At 49.2% G+C, this 16,252-nt stretch overlaps 1 protein-coding gene across 4 annotated transcripts in view; it reads right to left on the bottom strand.

The window, feature by feature from the left end:
• Window positions 1–4,911: 4,911 nt before the first annotated feature.
• Window positions 4,912–16,252, bottom strand: part of CXXC5 (CXXC finger protein 5) — a 99,338-nt gene continuing 87,997 nt past the window's right edge. For 3 of the 4 annotated variants that reach the window (XM_077309603.1, XM_077309601.1, XM_077309602.1), the window contains exons 3-4: window positions 13,342–13,444; window positions 4,912–5,926 (exon numbers count right to left, since the gene is read on the bottom strand). In XM_077309603.1, the coding sequence (XP_077165718.1) occupies window positions 13,343–13,444 (102 nt within the window). In that variant the 3' untranslated portion in view covers window positions 4,912–5,926; window position 13,342. The remainder of the gene's footprint in view (window positions 5,927–13,341; window positions 13,445–16,252) is intronic. The other variant, XM_077309604.1, reaches the window with a different exon arrangement.

The raw sequence follows: 16,252 nt of genomic DNA, 5'->3' as shown, positions 1-16,252 counted from the left end.
TGTACCTGGAAGAATCGCTGGGCCAGCCTTCCTCGGAGGAAATGGGACACATAAAGGAAGGAGATGCCTTTCAGGTGACCAAAGAAGCCTTTCTCCACCTTTTTACGCTTGAGAAACACCTGAAACATTCTTCAGGCTTCAAGAAACCCCAGAAGAGCCGCAATTGTGTAGAATGTGGTCAGGAGGCATAGCTGTGCATGGGCCCCTCCCCTTCCCACCCCTCCAGGCCCATCATTGGCCATTTGGGGAGGGGAGGAGGAGCAACATGATCTTATATGGTCATATCACCTGATATTTAACAAATGTTAAAAATATATTTTAAAAATTAACTCTCGCCCATTCAGAAACCCTTCCGGGGCTGTCAAAAGAACCCAGGGTTTCACAAATCCCCGGCTGAGAAAGCCTGGACTGGAGCCATGCAACCCAGCCAGGGCCTGGTTCTGCCTGCGAGTCTCCATTTCTGATTTGGAACCATCATCTGAAGGAGCTCATTGTACACAAGACTTCAGAAAGCCGTTCAAAATTATGGGGAAATGTGGACAATCCCCACCTGACGTTCCCACCTTGCCCTCCCCTAAGTAGAGGACGTTTCATCACCTGCCAGCAGTGACCAGGGTGGTTCCTTGGTGGTTTGGCATGAAGAGGACTCTTCTGGCTACACCCCAGACTTGCAGAGACCCAGGAAACAGCTTGCAAGCCTATGGACTCCATCGCCGGGCCAGCTCAAAGGGCTTGGATTCAGAGGCCGAGCACAAACACAGATTTAAACATTACAGTGACAGAGATGGGCATTTGCAGCTTGCGTTGGGAAACCCATCTGTCTCTGTCTGTACAGTCTGCTGGGTGGGGCTAGGCCCGCCCTCCTATCAAGACCCAAAATGGTGGTGCCAGCTGTAAACTTGGAGTTGAGGACCCCTGTGTCCAGCACTGGCTCTGTGCATGACTAATTAGAGTTGTTTGCCCTGAATAAGGGCCTCATGTTCTCCCCCAAGAGGACGCTCTCACCTGTGTGGAAGTTCTTACGGAAGACCAGGTATGACCAAAAGCTCTTGTAATAAAGGGTGGGGTACTTTGGTGGTCAAAGCGGCCGTTCCAGCCTGAAGTAGCCAGCGCTGGTTCTGCAACCAGAGATAGCCTGCACTCATTTTGCTATGGCAGCGTTCCCCCGTCTTTTTAGGCCTGTGGGCACCTTTGGCATTCTGCATGCAACCACAAAATGGCAGCCATAGGCGATGGAGCAAATTACAAAATGGCTGCCACAGGAGGGGAATCCAACCACAAAATGGCAGAGAGTGTGGTTACATACAGCTCTAGTTGTACTTCTTTGACATTTCAGGTAGAAGCTCTGTTTAATGGGATGACTTCTAATCAGCACCAGTCAGAACCACTGCTGGGCAAAAGCCGCAGACACTTTTTTAGGCGGGCACTAAGAAAGGAGCTGCAGGGACTCCTGCTCTATGGCACGAGCCAGGAGACAGGTCTCTATTAGCTTTTTCCTGCCATTGAAAGGAGCTTTGCTCAACCCGTGCTTATATAGACTTTAATGCAGCCTACAGCAAAATACGTTCTACCCTAGATTTGGAAGCTAGAGGACGTGAATTTGGCACTCTGCCTAACAGGTACAGTTTGAGCCGACAGGTGAATCTATTGTGCTTTCGCTGGTCAAGGAGAGAGAGCAAGGAGGTCTACAGAGCCGTGATTCCCTAACCCAGGGGTAGTCAAACTGTGGCCCTCCAGATGTCCATGGACTACAATTCCCATGAGCCCCTGCCAGCATTCGCTGGCAGGGGCTCATGGGAATTGTAGTCCATGGACATCTGGAGGGCCAGTTTGACTACCCCTGCCTTAACCTGTGACTCCCGGGAACACCTCTGAGGCTTCTCCATGTGTTGACCCAAAAACGTTTCCATTCCAAGGCCAGGCCTGGAACTTCAGAGCTCACAGAGATTCACAGGACAGAATGACAGGAGTTCGCTCAGCACACAGCTGTTCTAGAGGGCCGGTGGCGATCAATGTCAGCTGAAGCAAATGGAGGCTGGCAGAACCTCGTGCACACTTACAAAAGAAACACACTTTTCACAAGTCCAGTGGGAGAGCAAGCGGGGAGCCTGGAGGGGCATGATGACTCCAGAGCAGGCGGTCTTTGAGAGGTGCTTGGCTGATCACAGTCCCTCCCCTGGACCCTTGACGCTCAAGCCCCGAAACCTTGAGACTCGGTTATGTAAGTTTGTGACGATCCACTTGAGAGAATCAAGCATGTACTGTGGCACCCATGGTATCTTTTCCATTTAAAAGGGATCTGTTCCGTTTCAGAGTATTCCCCATGTTTCCTGGCCAGGCCGTAAGAGAGTCTTTTGTCCTGGGACGACGAGGCTGCCCTACAAGATGCAAGGGTGCACAGCGATCATCCCTCTCGGGAAAGAAAAAACAGATTTAAACCCATGTCATCCTGCCTACAACAAAGATATTTTCCCCACTGAATGAAATAATTTGGTGGAAGGAAACACATTCTGTCTGTTACAACGAGGAACAGCCTCACTGGAAAGGCCGAAAGTGGGCTGGGAACAGCTTCAGCAGAGCGGGATTAACCAGGGCCAAAACCCTGAGCAGAAGCCACGACATTCTTCTCCTCGGCCTTGCGTTTCCAGTGCTATCTGACAGCCAAAGTTCAATTCAAGGATAGCTGAAATTTAACCAAACGTTCCCCTTGTCATCTGCTTTGCTCAGCTCATTTTAAAGTTCGGGCTGCTAAGAAAGCTGTACCAATCCCAGGCCTTGGTAGAACGGTAGTAATTAGGAGCGGCAGCCTCTAATCTGGAGAACTGGGCTTGATTTCTCACTCGGCTGCCACATACAGCCAGCTGGGTGACCTTGGGCCAGTCACAATTCTCTCAGAGCTCTCTCAGCCCCACCTGCCTCACCAGCTGTATGCTGTGGGGAGAAGAAGGGAAAGGCGACTGTAAGCTGCTTTGAGATTCCTTAAGAAAAGTGGAGTTCACAGATCGAATCTTCTTCATATTGAAAATGTGTTCACCTAACCAGTAATATATGCAGATGACACGAATGGCTGGTTATTGATTATACAGGCACTATTAAGCCATTCGCGTAACACCCTTCAAGGCCTACTGGCCTTCACAGACTTGGAAGTGTGTGACTCGACCTAAGAAAGTACTACAAAACACAGAACAAGGTTTGAGCCCCAAAGCACCTTCAAAATGAATAAAGTTTAATTCTGGGTGTACGTTCACTTCCTCAGATACATTGATGTATCAACTTGGCATTTCCAATACTGCATTGATACATTTGGGGTATTTGTTAGGCAGGATAATTGTTAGGCAAAGATATCGCTCTTCAAAATGACAGCGCACAAACACATTCTGATCTTGTAGCAGGGAATAGTGATAAAAACGTTATCCTATTAAGGTATTTTAAGAGCCAGTTTGGTGTAGTGGTTAGGAGTGCGGACTTCTAATCTGGCATGCCGGGTTCGATTCTGCGCTCCCCCACATGCAGCCAGCTGGGTGACCTTGGGCTCGCCACGGCACTGATAAAGCTGTTCTGACCGAGCAGTGATGTCAGCGCTCTCTCAGCCTCACCCACCTCACAGGGTGTCTGTTGTGGGGAGAGGAAAGGGAAGCCGAATGTAAGCTGCTTTGAGACTCCTTCGGATAGAGAAAAGCGGCATAGAAGAACCAACTCCTCTTCTTCTTCAGTAATCTCAGGGCTCTTTCAGGCTCACCTCCCTCACAGGGTGTCTGTTGTGGGGGGAGGAAAGGGAAGGCGATTGGAAGCCGCTTTGAGACTCCTTCGGATAGAGAAAAGTGGCATATAAGAACCAACTCCTCTTCTTCTTCTTCTGTACTTGGGGGTACCCTAAACCAGAGGTAGTCAACCTGTGGTCCTCCAGATGTCCATGGACTACAATTCCCACGAGCCCCTGCCAGCAAACACTGGCAGGGGCTCATGGGAATTGTAGTCCATGGACATCTGGAGAACCACAGGTTGACTACCCCTGCCCTAAAGTAGGGTTGGGTGTTTCGGCGTCTGAAGCGGCCACTCGTGCCCGAAGCAACCCTACCCTAAACATTGCAGAGCATTTACTTTAGCTCAATGCCTTACCATCTGCTCTGATAGAAGGGAGGTAGGCATGTAATTCTTAGGCTTTTCCTTAATTCCCCTTGTCAGTCGAGAATGGTAGAATCCACTGATCATGTGCCAATATGATCATTAATCATATTGCCAATTCTCCCAGGATATTCGCTTCCAATATATCTTGCCAATATTGTCTAAATTCCCAGGCAGAACTGATGACTTCTATACGCATCTTCTCCTGGCCGATAGCTCTACCGAAATTACCTTTAATGTAGCAAAATACTACGCAGCGGCTTGCTCAATGAGGCAGAAGAAACTGATTGACGCCCAGAACATTTACTGTTGTTCTGATGTATAGATTTATATATATGATATTAACAGTTATAGTATTAAAAGTTGTAATAGTTCTATATGATATTAACACTTTTAACAATTTTACCACTTGTTGTACGAATTATCAGCTGTGTAATTTGGGATATGTCTGCATGTTGATCTCGGATTGTAATAAAGCAATTGTTTGATTGACTGATGTATCGATTCATATAGTCTATCTGAAGAAGCGTGCATGCACATGAAAACTTATACCTTGAATGAAATCTTAAAGGTGCCCCTGGACTGTTCTGCAAAACATGGGGATCCCTCTTTCCTTGAGGTAAAATATAAACCTTAAAAACGCAAAACTCAGAAATTGTTATGGAATGGTCCAGCAAAGAAGGTTACTTTGGGCCTCTCCCCCCCCCCCCCCCCCGGCCAGACAACCCCAAGCCCTCAAACCACTGCATGCAGCCATGGCGGACAGAATAACAGAGAGGTAAACCGTGACACAAAACATGCTTTCATTTTTATTCACAAAACAGCCTGAATTGCTAGAACATTACAAACAGCCTTTCAGTTTAGTGGTGGTGAGAGAAGCCGGAGAGGAGGGCTTGGAACAGAAGAAAAAGACTCATTGCAAATGTTTTTTTTCAGCACAGGTCCCCCAATAGCTTATTATCTGAATTCCAGTAACATTTTTCAAATGGTTTCTAAAAGTGAATTGTTGCAATTAGTTCCAGGGATTGTTTTTAGTACATAGTAGCAGTTGGGTTTTTCTCCTTGTTTCTAAATGTAATAGTTGTTGGGGTTTTTTTTTATTTTTAACTTTGCTTTAAAAATCTTGCCTGTTTTGCAGTATACTTCCACTTTTTAATACCAAACATCTTGCTGATTAAACCTTATTTTATGTGTATGGTTAGGGAAAGGGGAACTACTTTATTTTTAAACATATTCTCATTTATAACATGAAATTGAGGCATTCTAGAAACTATCCACACTATTTTTCTTTAATGATGGAAATTAATCAAGTAAAAAAAAATGAATGAGTAAACAGCTGTGCTAATTACAGTAGTGCTTATTAGTAACTAGATTTTAAAAGGTTACTGTAAATTTACATTCTCTACACAAGAACTGCATCTTCCACACATAATAAACCACGTCAACACCAGAACACAAGAAAATAAAACCAATTGATTGTCCATACTCTATTACGTCTTGGTACTTTATGGATTCCTTTTTTTAAAAAAATTATTTGAAAAGCAGTTAATGTTTGTTTTACTAGTACTTGGAGATGTTAAAACAAATGCCAAAAAAAAAATTATAAAAACAGGAATGAAATCGGCGAGAAAATATTTTTGGTTCTAAAGGAGACACAGGCGCATCCATTCGTTTCCGCCCAAAAAATCCCTTGCCTGAGACAACACAAGCAAGCAGTGACATGGCACTGGATGACCGAGCTTTGGGATTCTTGTTCCTACTGAAACCACCGGAAGGCCGCACCTGTAGGAAACATCACTTTCTGTGGAGACAGAAGAGAAAAGAAGGTAAAAACAGTGAGTAGTCCAAGAAAAGGCAGAACAACGACCCCATTTGTCTCTTTTAAAGACTGTCTAGACCAGGGGTGGGCAAACTGTGGCTCGCCAGATGTCTGTGGACTACAATTCCCATGAGCACCTGCCAGCAATTGTAGTCCACAGACATCTGGCGAGCCACAGTTTGCCCACCCCTGGTCTAGAAAGGCACCCGACAGAAAACTCCCCATACCCCCCCTCCTGATCAGGCAGCCTGACAATTCCAAACATAGCATCCTCCCTTCCCAAACCAATGTTTTGCTTCCCCTTTTTGCCCGTGATCTGACCTTCTCTCCCAGCACCTTGCGTGGAGGGTGGGGTGTGTGTGACTTCACTGGGTGTTTGGGCTGTGGCCATAATCACTCCCCACGGAGGCCTTTCCCCGCACAGGCAGGAGAAGCCTGGAGGAGACTCATTCTAGGAGCCCAGCGCCCATCAGGGTGTCAATCGGGTCTTTTGTCTCACGGCATCCACCAGCTCCTTGCAGGGACCCTCCGACCAAGGCTTCCTGCCACAAGCCAGCTGGACATTTGGAGTGGGTGTCCAAAGCGCATTGGCTACACTTTCAAGTGCTGCTTGAAGGGGGAGGGGGGAAGGGGGCAGACAGCACTTTGAAGTTCTGTTATGTCACCGGGCTGAGCTCAGGAACTTAAAACACATCACTGGAGTCAGGGCTTTCTTCCTCTGCTGATTTAAATGGAGCTGTGCATTGAGATTGTAGTGGGATCTCTCTATAGCAGGGGTAGTCAAACTGCGGCCCTCCAGATGTCCATGGACTACAATTCCCAGAAGCCCCTGCCAGCGAATGCTGGCAGGGGCTTCTGGGAATTGTAGTCCATGGACATCTGGAGGGCCGCAGTTTGACTACCCCTGCTCTATAGCGTGGACACAAGGGCAGCATGGAACCTGCAGACTGGTCAGACTGGTCCGTCCTCCAGAAAGGGTGGGTGTGTTCCCAGCAGCATAGTAGTCCATAGGGCTTTGGCAGAGTACAGCTGGGGTCCCCAAGAGAGAGCCTCTGGGCACGATGGCACCAGCAGGGCCTTTTCTGGCGCACACCAAGTTTTTTTAGAAATTGGGTGGGACCGGAGGAGGGGGGGGGTTGCACAGCAAGGCTTCTGATTGGCTCTGCAGGTTTTTAAAAAAATGATTTGGCAGCAGCTGCCCCCACAACACCCGGTTCTTTACTCTGTGGTTGAAAGAAAGCCATGGCTGCCATTTTGTGCCTTGCTCTGCCTCCTGTGGCAGCCATTTTGTGGCAGCTCTTTTGTTATTGCACCCAACACACTTGGGATGGGATTCCAAATGTACTAGACGGCTCAAAATGGTTGGGCGCCCTGCAGTACTGACTGCTGCTTTGGGGGTCGTGCAAAACCCATTAACGAGAAGCATACCATGATGGTGGTGGAGGCTCAAGCACCCAGAAGCTTTCCCCAGCTTGAGTGGCTTGCCCTCCCACGGAAGGGGCACTCGTTGAGATGGAAGAAGGCTTCGGACTTCGCTGAGCATATGAGGGGGAGGCCGCTAAGCAGACAAATCACTCGCTTTCTGTGCTGGCGCCTCAAGCAGGCACACCCATACCTGCCTATAGCCCTGGGAGGATGGGGAGCCTCTGGCAAGCTACATCCCCCAAGAGGTTTGTACTGAAATGGGAGTGGGAGGAAGACTGCACCGTGTTCACCTGCTGGCGATGGAGTGGGAGGGAGAATGGCTAGAGCGCCTCTGGCGGAAGAGTCAGCAATGAGCCTACATTAAAGTCCCCTCTGTGATGGTGACTGTGGCGAAAAGGTACAAAGCAGCTCAGCTGCATCTCCCACCATTGCGTCCTCACATAACGGTCCAGCTGAGCTGTTCTCTGTGGTCCGAAGACTGTGACGTTGCAGCCTCTGGCAAGTGGATGCTGTGGGCCCTGTCTGCAAAACGGAGCTCTTCCACCAGGCGTTTGTCTGAGGCCAGGTGGTGGCTTGGAAGCTACGACTGGGGCCCCTCTTCCCTAGGGACAGAGGCCAGTAGTAGACTGCCCTGGTTCCCCAGATTGTTCCACCCTATGCCCAATTATCCACCTGCTTGCCTTTTTGCCCATCCAGTGGGCCTGTATGGGAACAGTTGTTAGTTATTACGTCGACATCATTGTGAGTGAGTTATTGTTCTATGGGGGTTTTCATGGGAATTTTAATGGTCTTAATGCACTGATTTGTACTTGAAACACTGTAAACCGGCGTGAGTCGGTTCTCTGAGAGCAGCGGTCATACAAATCTAATAAATAATAATAATAATAAATAAATAAATAACACAGCAGCCCACATGGATCAATTTGCTCGATGTCCCACAGGACAAAGTTTGCAGGTCACCATTGAGTTGGATGTCTGTTCAGATGGTGTCCCTTTTAATGCCCACTTGTCCAACATATATGGACACCTTTCAGGTACGGAGTCTGAAGATGTGGGCAAGATGCTTGTAGAGGCGAGACCAAGCTCCCTCACCCTTCTTGGTTGGTATCAGCCACTGGAGGGGAGTCAGCTGTGTGAGTAAGGGGAGCGGGGAAATGCTGCCTTGAGGGTGGGGCATCCCCGCTCATAGAGGCAGTGGTTAGACCAGATTTTGGGGGGGGGAAGCTTTCCTGAACCCCTGCTATGCTGGAGAACGTCCAGCCGATCTCCAGGCTTCCATTCTTGGGCAAGGGGCTTGAGCAAGTTGTTGCTTCTCAGTTCCAGGGGCTCTTGGAAGGAACTAGTTTTCTGGACCAGTTTCAATTTGACTTCAAGAAGAGGGACTGCTTTTGTAAGCCATGAGGAATGACCTCTGCTGAGAACTAGACAGTGAACTTGTGACGATGCTGGTTCTTCTGGCTCTCTCAGTGGCCTTCAAGACTGTAGACCAGGGGTGGCCAAACTGGCTCTTCAGATGTTCATGGACTACAATTACCATGAGCCCCTGCCATGGCCATGCCACCAGGCTGTAGTCTGTAACTGTAACTGTAGTCCGCAGACATCTGGACAGCCACAGTTTGGCTACCCCTGCTACAGACCATCATGTCCTACTGTGCTCCCTCTTGGCACAGGGATTTTGGAGCATCATGTTAACAGAGTTCTAACCCTGTCTTGCGGGGGCAGTTTCAAAGGACAGATCTGGAAGATTCATGCTCTATCCCATGGCCCTTGGCATGTGGGTTCCACAGCAATCACTCTGATCACCCATAGCACTTAGTATCTACATGAAGCCCCTGAAAGAGGTCGTCCACCAATACATGGAAGACACCCAGCTCTACCTATCTTTTCCACTTATTTCCAAGGATGTCGTAATGTTCTGAACTGTTGCCTGGAGTCGGCACCAGACTGGATGAAGGTGAACAGGAGGCAACTTAATCCTGACAAGATGGAAGTTCTCTAGACGAGCAGTGAGGCAGACCTGGGACTTGCGATGTCTCCTTTCTTGGAAGGGGTTATGCTCTCCTTGAAGTCAAGCTTGAACCTTGAGGGTGCAGCTTGACATAGCAATCACCTAAGAAAACTAGGCGGCTGCTGTGATTCGGAATGCTTTTGCCCAGCTATGGCTGGTGCATCAACTGTGTTTGTTCCTAGGGCTGGACTACTGCAATGCATTCTATTTGGGGTTATCCTTGAAGAGTGTTTGAAGGCTGCAATTCTGCTGGCTGGGCCCAGTCATCTGGAACATGTGACCCTGATATTACAGTAATACACCAGCTACCAATCTATTCCCGAGGCCAAGTCAAGGCATTGTCCTACATAGCTTGGGACCAGCATATCTAAAAGACCATCTTCTACTTTATGTCCCTCGCTGGGTATTAAGATTGCAGGGAGAGTGACTCTCCCTGCAATCAAGGACACTTGTTTGGTGGGTACACACGAGAGGGCCTTTTCATTGGCAGCCCCACTATTACATAACCATCTCCCCATGGAAGTTCACACAGCCCCTTCACTTATGATCTTTCAGAGGCAGCTGAAGACAGGCAGGGGGCGGAAGAAGGGAACCTCCGTGGCCGTCCCCCAGCTACACAAAGCTCTCTTTACAAGCGACTCACAAAACTCTGTGTAGGATGAGCACCTACTTTTTCCATTTTCACTGCCATTTGAATCTACAGGCTTCCACTCCAGTGTCATTTTTAAGTGAGTTTTAAGTGTGGCACTGGTTGAAACGATGTCCCATTCGACTTGCAACCAAATGCTAGCACCACGAGGGAAAAGAAATTTCCCTCCCTTACACGTAGCCTCTCCCCAGGCTTGCTGCCTTCTATTAAATGGCATTCCAGAGGGGACAAGCTGATGAAATGGCCAATGATCTGTAAAGCCGTGTCAGGGTTTCCGTGTGCCAGGACTTTAAAAAGTTTGGTTCTGCGCTGCTGTAGGCATGGCTTGACACAAGGAAAGGAATTTAAATGGTCCTGGAGCTCACATTTCAACCAAATCCTTCCCATTGCCATTCCAGAAAGTTCTGACCATCCGTCATGACCTCAGAACATGAGTCAGAAAATGTTCTAGCCTTCTGTATAAACAGGACATAGGCTAGTCACTGTTATTCGCTACACAGCCAAACCCCAATCAAACTTTGGCAGAAATAATTTCTAACACTTCTTGGGAGAACAGCCTGTGTGCCCTGTTGCTGGCCTGCCAGAGGAACCGGTTGGCAATTGTGTGAGATTGGACGCCGGACTAGATGGACCTCTGGTCTGATCCAGCTGGACTTTTCTTACATTCTTAACAAACCAGATGCACCCTCAAAGCCCCCATTCTGAATAATGGTGGCTGCCCATCTTTGTTGAAACAATTAAGACAGAAGAATGCCTCAAAATGTAAATTAATACCCTGAAGAGCAACCTCAGTCTTTCAAATTTATAGCATTTTAAATTTACACATAACTGATACAATAATTTAGTCAACAGGGTATTAAAGGAGGGGGCTGAAATAAAAGTTTGAGGAATGCCCCGTTTCCATTGGAAACATCAGTCAGTTTTAAGAAATATCTATCTCATGAGTTTTGAGAATGTGTTGGAAACAACTGGTTGGATCCAGCCGTCAGAACCATTAGGCAGGGTTTCCAGCTCCAGGTTGGGAAATACACAGAGAGTTTGAGGAGGTGGAATTGGAGAAGGGCAGGGTTAGAGGAGAGGAGACTGTGATGCCAGAATCTCCCCTCTACAGCAGCCATTTTTTCCAGGTGAACCTCTGTTGCCTGGAGATCAGGTAGCATCCCAGGAGATTTCCCACCCTCACCTGGAGGCTGTCCATCCTGCCACTAGGGGGGGTGCTTCCCTCTGGTGGGAGATGCCATGGCCATTGGGAATGACCCACAGAACCGGAGCCATGTGATCTCCTAGCTCTACATGCAGCTGTGAGGTATCCAGGAACTGCCACATGTAAAGGAGTGGACAGCATGACACATGTAAAATGAGGACAGAGATCAAGGGACACTAAGTGGAGTGGATCAAATACATACACTTGCTCTGCTCTGAAAACAAATGTTTCCAAACCAGCAGCAGGGTGTTCAAATGGCTGCTTTCACATCTTAAGAGAGACATTGCTAAAGTAACAGGAAAATGACTCCCGGAACCAGTCCCGTTTTCAATATGGGCATGTTTCACAATCCCCCCTTGGCCTGGTAACCCTGTAGTCTAATCCTGCACATGTTCACTTGGAAGTAAACTCACGTTTAAGCCCACTTCACCCAAAGACCTGGCTGCCCAAAGCCACTTTTCGGTCGCATGTCCCTAGTAAGTGACATGCAAGTAAAGCTACCTTCAGGGGGTTTGGGTAGAGGACAGACAGCTCTGCATACCAACAGGTGGCTTGTAACAGGCCTCTTGGGTCGTCCCGAAACCCTACCAGCTCCTCGTATCTCCTTGGGCAGGGGTGGCTAAACTGAGAATCTTGAGGGGGGGGGGGTGAGGAGAGGATGGTTAGAAGCTGGAATATAACCTCCATATGCAAACAGCTGCAAACTTCAGGATGCCACTTGCTTGGGAGAGTTCACAGTGGGGGCAGCTGCACCCCTTCTGCAGTGTCTGATTTCCCCAAAAGATCTGGTTAGTTAGTAAGGGTTGCCAGATCCATGTGGGAAATACCTGTAGATTTTGGGAGGGGAGGGGGTTTGGGAAGGGGAGGGATTTCAAGTGGACCCCAGAGTCCAGCTTCTGAAATAGCCATTTTCACCAGGTGAATTGATCTCTGTTGCTTGGGTGGCATCCCAGGAGATCTCCAGCCACCACCTGAAGGTTGGCAACCTTATGTATAAAAATGGAATAGTGAACCAGATGGGTTCTCAGAACGCAAAACAACCATGGCCCAGCCCTGGATGGGACACCTTACAGCAGGCTTTTTCAACCAGGGTTTTGTGAAACCCTGGGGTTTCCTGACGGGGTGGGAGTGGACTAAACATTTATCAGATGATATGGCCATCTATGGTCATGTCAACCCACCCAAAATGGCCAATGATAGGCCTGGAGGGGGTGGGAAGGGTCAGGGGTCACAGGTCGGCTTGTCCACAGCTATAGTTCCCAACCATGTTCTGCACGATCACACCACTTCTGGGGTTTCTCAAAGCCTGAAGAATGTTTCAAGGGTTTCCTAATGGTAAAAAAGTTGAGAAAGGCTGCCTTACAGAGTCAGTTTGGACTTGTGAGCCACCATACCAAAAAGGTCAGGAACTGTTGCCTTAGAGGGAAGGAGGAAGGGAAGCAAAGTGCAGGATTTGAGGTCACTCCCGAAAGGCTAGTTAAAGCGAAGGGGAAGAGTTGCTCGGCTTCGTGGTCTCCCTGTTCCAGACACAATGCGGCCAGCTCCCCCTCTCCCTCCCCCCACCCCGTCTGATGGGAGATTACAATGTCTGCCTTCCATGGAGTTGAACGCAGAAGCGGCAGAGGGGCTGGTGCCGTTTGACTGGCAGAGCACCGCTGATTTCCTTGACAAAGATCCCCGGGCCTCCTGCTGCCTGTCCCAGTCCGCCCCCTCGCTTCAACGCATGGCAAATGAACTAGGCCAGAGTGCTGCGCAAATCAGAACATGACTGAAGAAATAAAATCTGGGAACCTAAGTGGGAACACCCACTGAGCTCTTTTCATTTATCTGTGAACAGCAGATAAATGCAACATTTAACTTAGAGGACTGCAAAATACTTTTAATCTGTTGGCATTGTTCTTAACACACTGGTTAACATCCAGGGTGTGTGTGTGTGTGTGAGTATGTGTGAGTGAGTGTGTGCGCGCATGAGCATATGGAAACAGCCAGTATCTCTCCAAGATGGCGCTAAAAGTGACAAATGCATGAAAGGGATGCTTATTACCCCTCGTAGCTAAATGGAACTTCCATGTACAGGGGTGGTACACTTCTGAGCATCAGGTGCTGAATACCTCAATGCGCTGCTTGTGAGATCCCAGGGGCATCTGGCTGGCTGGACACAGAGTTCTGGGTGCGACGGACCTTGGGCTGATCCAACATGGCCATTCTTATGTTCTTGGGATCAGGAAGGAGAAAGAAATTACAGGATGAAAAAAAATTCAGTGGCTAATTTATCACTGTCATGCCCCAGTTCTTGGATATTCATACCTCGGCAACTGGGATTAATGGCCCTGCTTCGGCATCCCATGTCTTTGGGAGAGAAACCCCTGCCCCTCCCAACCACTTTCCTCTACAACCACTTGGAAATGCAGCCAAAGGAGTGAAGCGGTTCAAGATCCTTACTCTGGAGCATCCCCATTGACCTCAGTGGGATTACTCCAAGACTAGCTGCACTGAGGAGGGATATAGATCCTGGTGAGTGGCCCCATTAGCCAGCAGCAGCAAAACAAAGTTGGGAGTCCCAGTTGGCACCTTTAAGGCTGACAAAGATTTATGCTGGGTACCAGCTTTTGTGTGGCTGTGTGCTATGTCAGACGGGCATGCGCATGGGAGCTTCGGCTCAGAATGCAGCTTTGTTGGTCTCACAAGTGCCAACTGGACTCAAACACGGTTCAGAAGAGGGATTTGCGATCGCTCCAGGAGCAGAGCTGCCCATGCCCTGCTGACTGCTAGGCACAAGGCCCAGCACTGACACCCCCTACAGCAGCCGGCGAGGCATCTGAGTGCGCTCTCTGTTCACCCAGAGCAGCGCAGAGTCCCTCCTGTGCATGCTCAACCCACTGGACGTAATGGAGCCTTGCACAGAATGTATGGCCAATGCTGAGACACCTTTAAAGTCATGTGCCAACCTCTGACCCCATCCCCCCCTGCTTCTGGAGGCCCGGACTACTTGGTGCCCCGCCTTGGTGACTGGTTCTGATGAGTGGATGCATCACGAGCACCTGCCTGTCGATGCCCCCTAACCGGGGTGTGTGTTGGGACTCCGTTGCTGATAGAGAGGGCTCTGCAAAAAGACGGCCAAATCCTGCACATGAGCAAGCAGCAGCCTCCTCTGCCCAGTGATGTCCGAGACAAATTGCACTGCACACCACACTAAGGGCTTATGGGAAAGTGCACAGTGCTAAGTCGTTAAAGGACCACAGCAGCAAGAGTGGCAGTGGAATAATAATATAATAATAATAATAATACAGTTATCAAGTATAACGACACCATCTCTCACCACCTGACTGACCACTCTCCTCAAAAGCAGGCGACATGAGGGCGCGCGAAAGAGGTCTGGAAACGCCTGCTGCAAAGAAGTTCAAGGTCTTTTTCTGCCCAGGGACCTGCCGTCAAAAAGAACTCGCTTCCTGTTCCTGGGCTCGGCTGCCTGTGGTTGGGGGGGGGGGGGGGACAGTCTAGGATTCAGGAGGAGAAGAGCTGGTTTCTCTGTACAGAAAATCCACACAAAACTGAAGTCTGTAGCTCTGACTTTTGCTTCAGTTTCTTGACTCTTTTGAGAGTTTTTTTTATTTTTGCAAACATTGGCTCTGTGGCATTAGACTCTGGTCCCTTCAAATCTGGCTGCTTCATCTCACAGGGGGTTGGAGGGAGTTTTACACTGAGGGGCAGAGAATCAGCTGGGGAGGAACCCGAAAGGGAGAGGGAGGTTCCAGAACAAGAATTAAGAAGCAGCTCCTCGGCCTGGCAGGATAAAGGAACCGCCTGCTCTTGCAGGATCCCTGGCATCATGCGCGTCGCAATCGTACTGCAGCCAAAGACCGGCCGCCTCCTAACGTTTTCTAGAATGTGCAACTCAATGGCTGTGATGTGAGAGGGGAACCGCTCTGGGGGACCCCCGCTTGTCGTGTCAGAAACGAACATCCTGGAAGGACCTCCCATGCACATGGGGCCTGCTGGACACCAATGGCTGCAGAAAGCCAGTGGCTCATGCCCTGGCGGCCATCCTCTTCATGCTGTGACCTTAGCAACCATGCTGGCGACTTCCCCCGCCCAGTCCCTCAACACCCCACTGGTTTCCCCAGTGACCTTGCCCCGAGTTGAGGACCACAGAATTCTAAACCATGGTCCCAGCAAGGGAGAGGCATGCTAAACCACTCAAGTAGGTGGCATTCTCCAAGACGGAGGGAGTGTGACAGCCACCCATCTGCACCATGCAGCACGCCAGGAAAGGCACCGCTCTGCATTCCGGCCGCTGCCAGTTTTGAGCCTTGGCAGGGATGGAGACGGACTCCCAAGGAGGTAGGTGAAGTCAGGGCAGGTTTCGGTCACGCGATTTCCGTGCCCTGTGCTGCACTCTCCTCCTGGAGCGGAATAACTTATGCAAATGACCTCCCTCGCTGTATACGTGCTAAATTTCCATAATCGGTAACTGAAATCAGCATTTGTTGTTTGAACAGAACACTTTGATTTCTTAATGCATATTGGTAGCTCAACAAAGCTGATTTGTTTTCCCCGATGGCAGATTCCTGCTTACAAAGCTTAAACTGCACCGTGTGAACCTCAGTCAAAATTGAAAAGCAGGGTCTACTAGGGAAGATGTCTGGTCTGCAGTAGGTGCCATGCATAGGGCTGCGTGCTTTGGCAATCACCAAAGACCAAAGTGGCCAGCGCTGCAGCACTGAGGGGTGCCAATGCCGGCTGGCACCCTGCCACTGGCACTGCCCCTCCCCTCCACACCGCTGGACACCTTGGGCTTCCGTGACTGCTGAAGCACGCCAAAGCGCACAACCCTAGCCATGCACGGGGCTCAAGATGGCCTGCACACGAAAGCCGCTCCCCAGAACAAAACCTGGTTGGTCTTCAAGGTGCCACTGGACTCCCGCTTTGTTCTGCTGCTTCAGATTGACATGGCGACCCAACCTGAATCTATAATTATGATCAATTACTTCTAAATCTTAAAAGCAATCAAAAATGGAAGCT

This window comes from Paroedura picta, chromosome 14, assembly GCF_049243985.1.
Source record: "Paroedura picta isolate Pp20150507F chromosome 14, Ppicta_v3.0, whole genome shotgun sequence".
Taxonomy (NCBI): domain Eukaryota; kingdom Metazoa; phylum Chordata; class Lepidosauria; order Squamata; family Gekkonidae; genus Paroedura; species Paroedura picta.
This window is presented reverse-complemented; position numbering and strand designations above follow the sequence as displayed.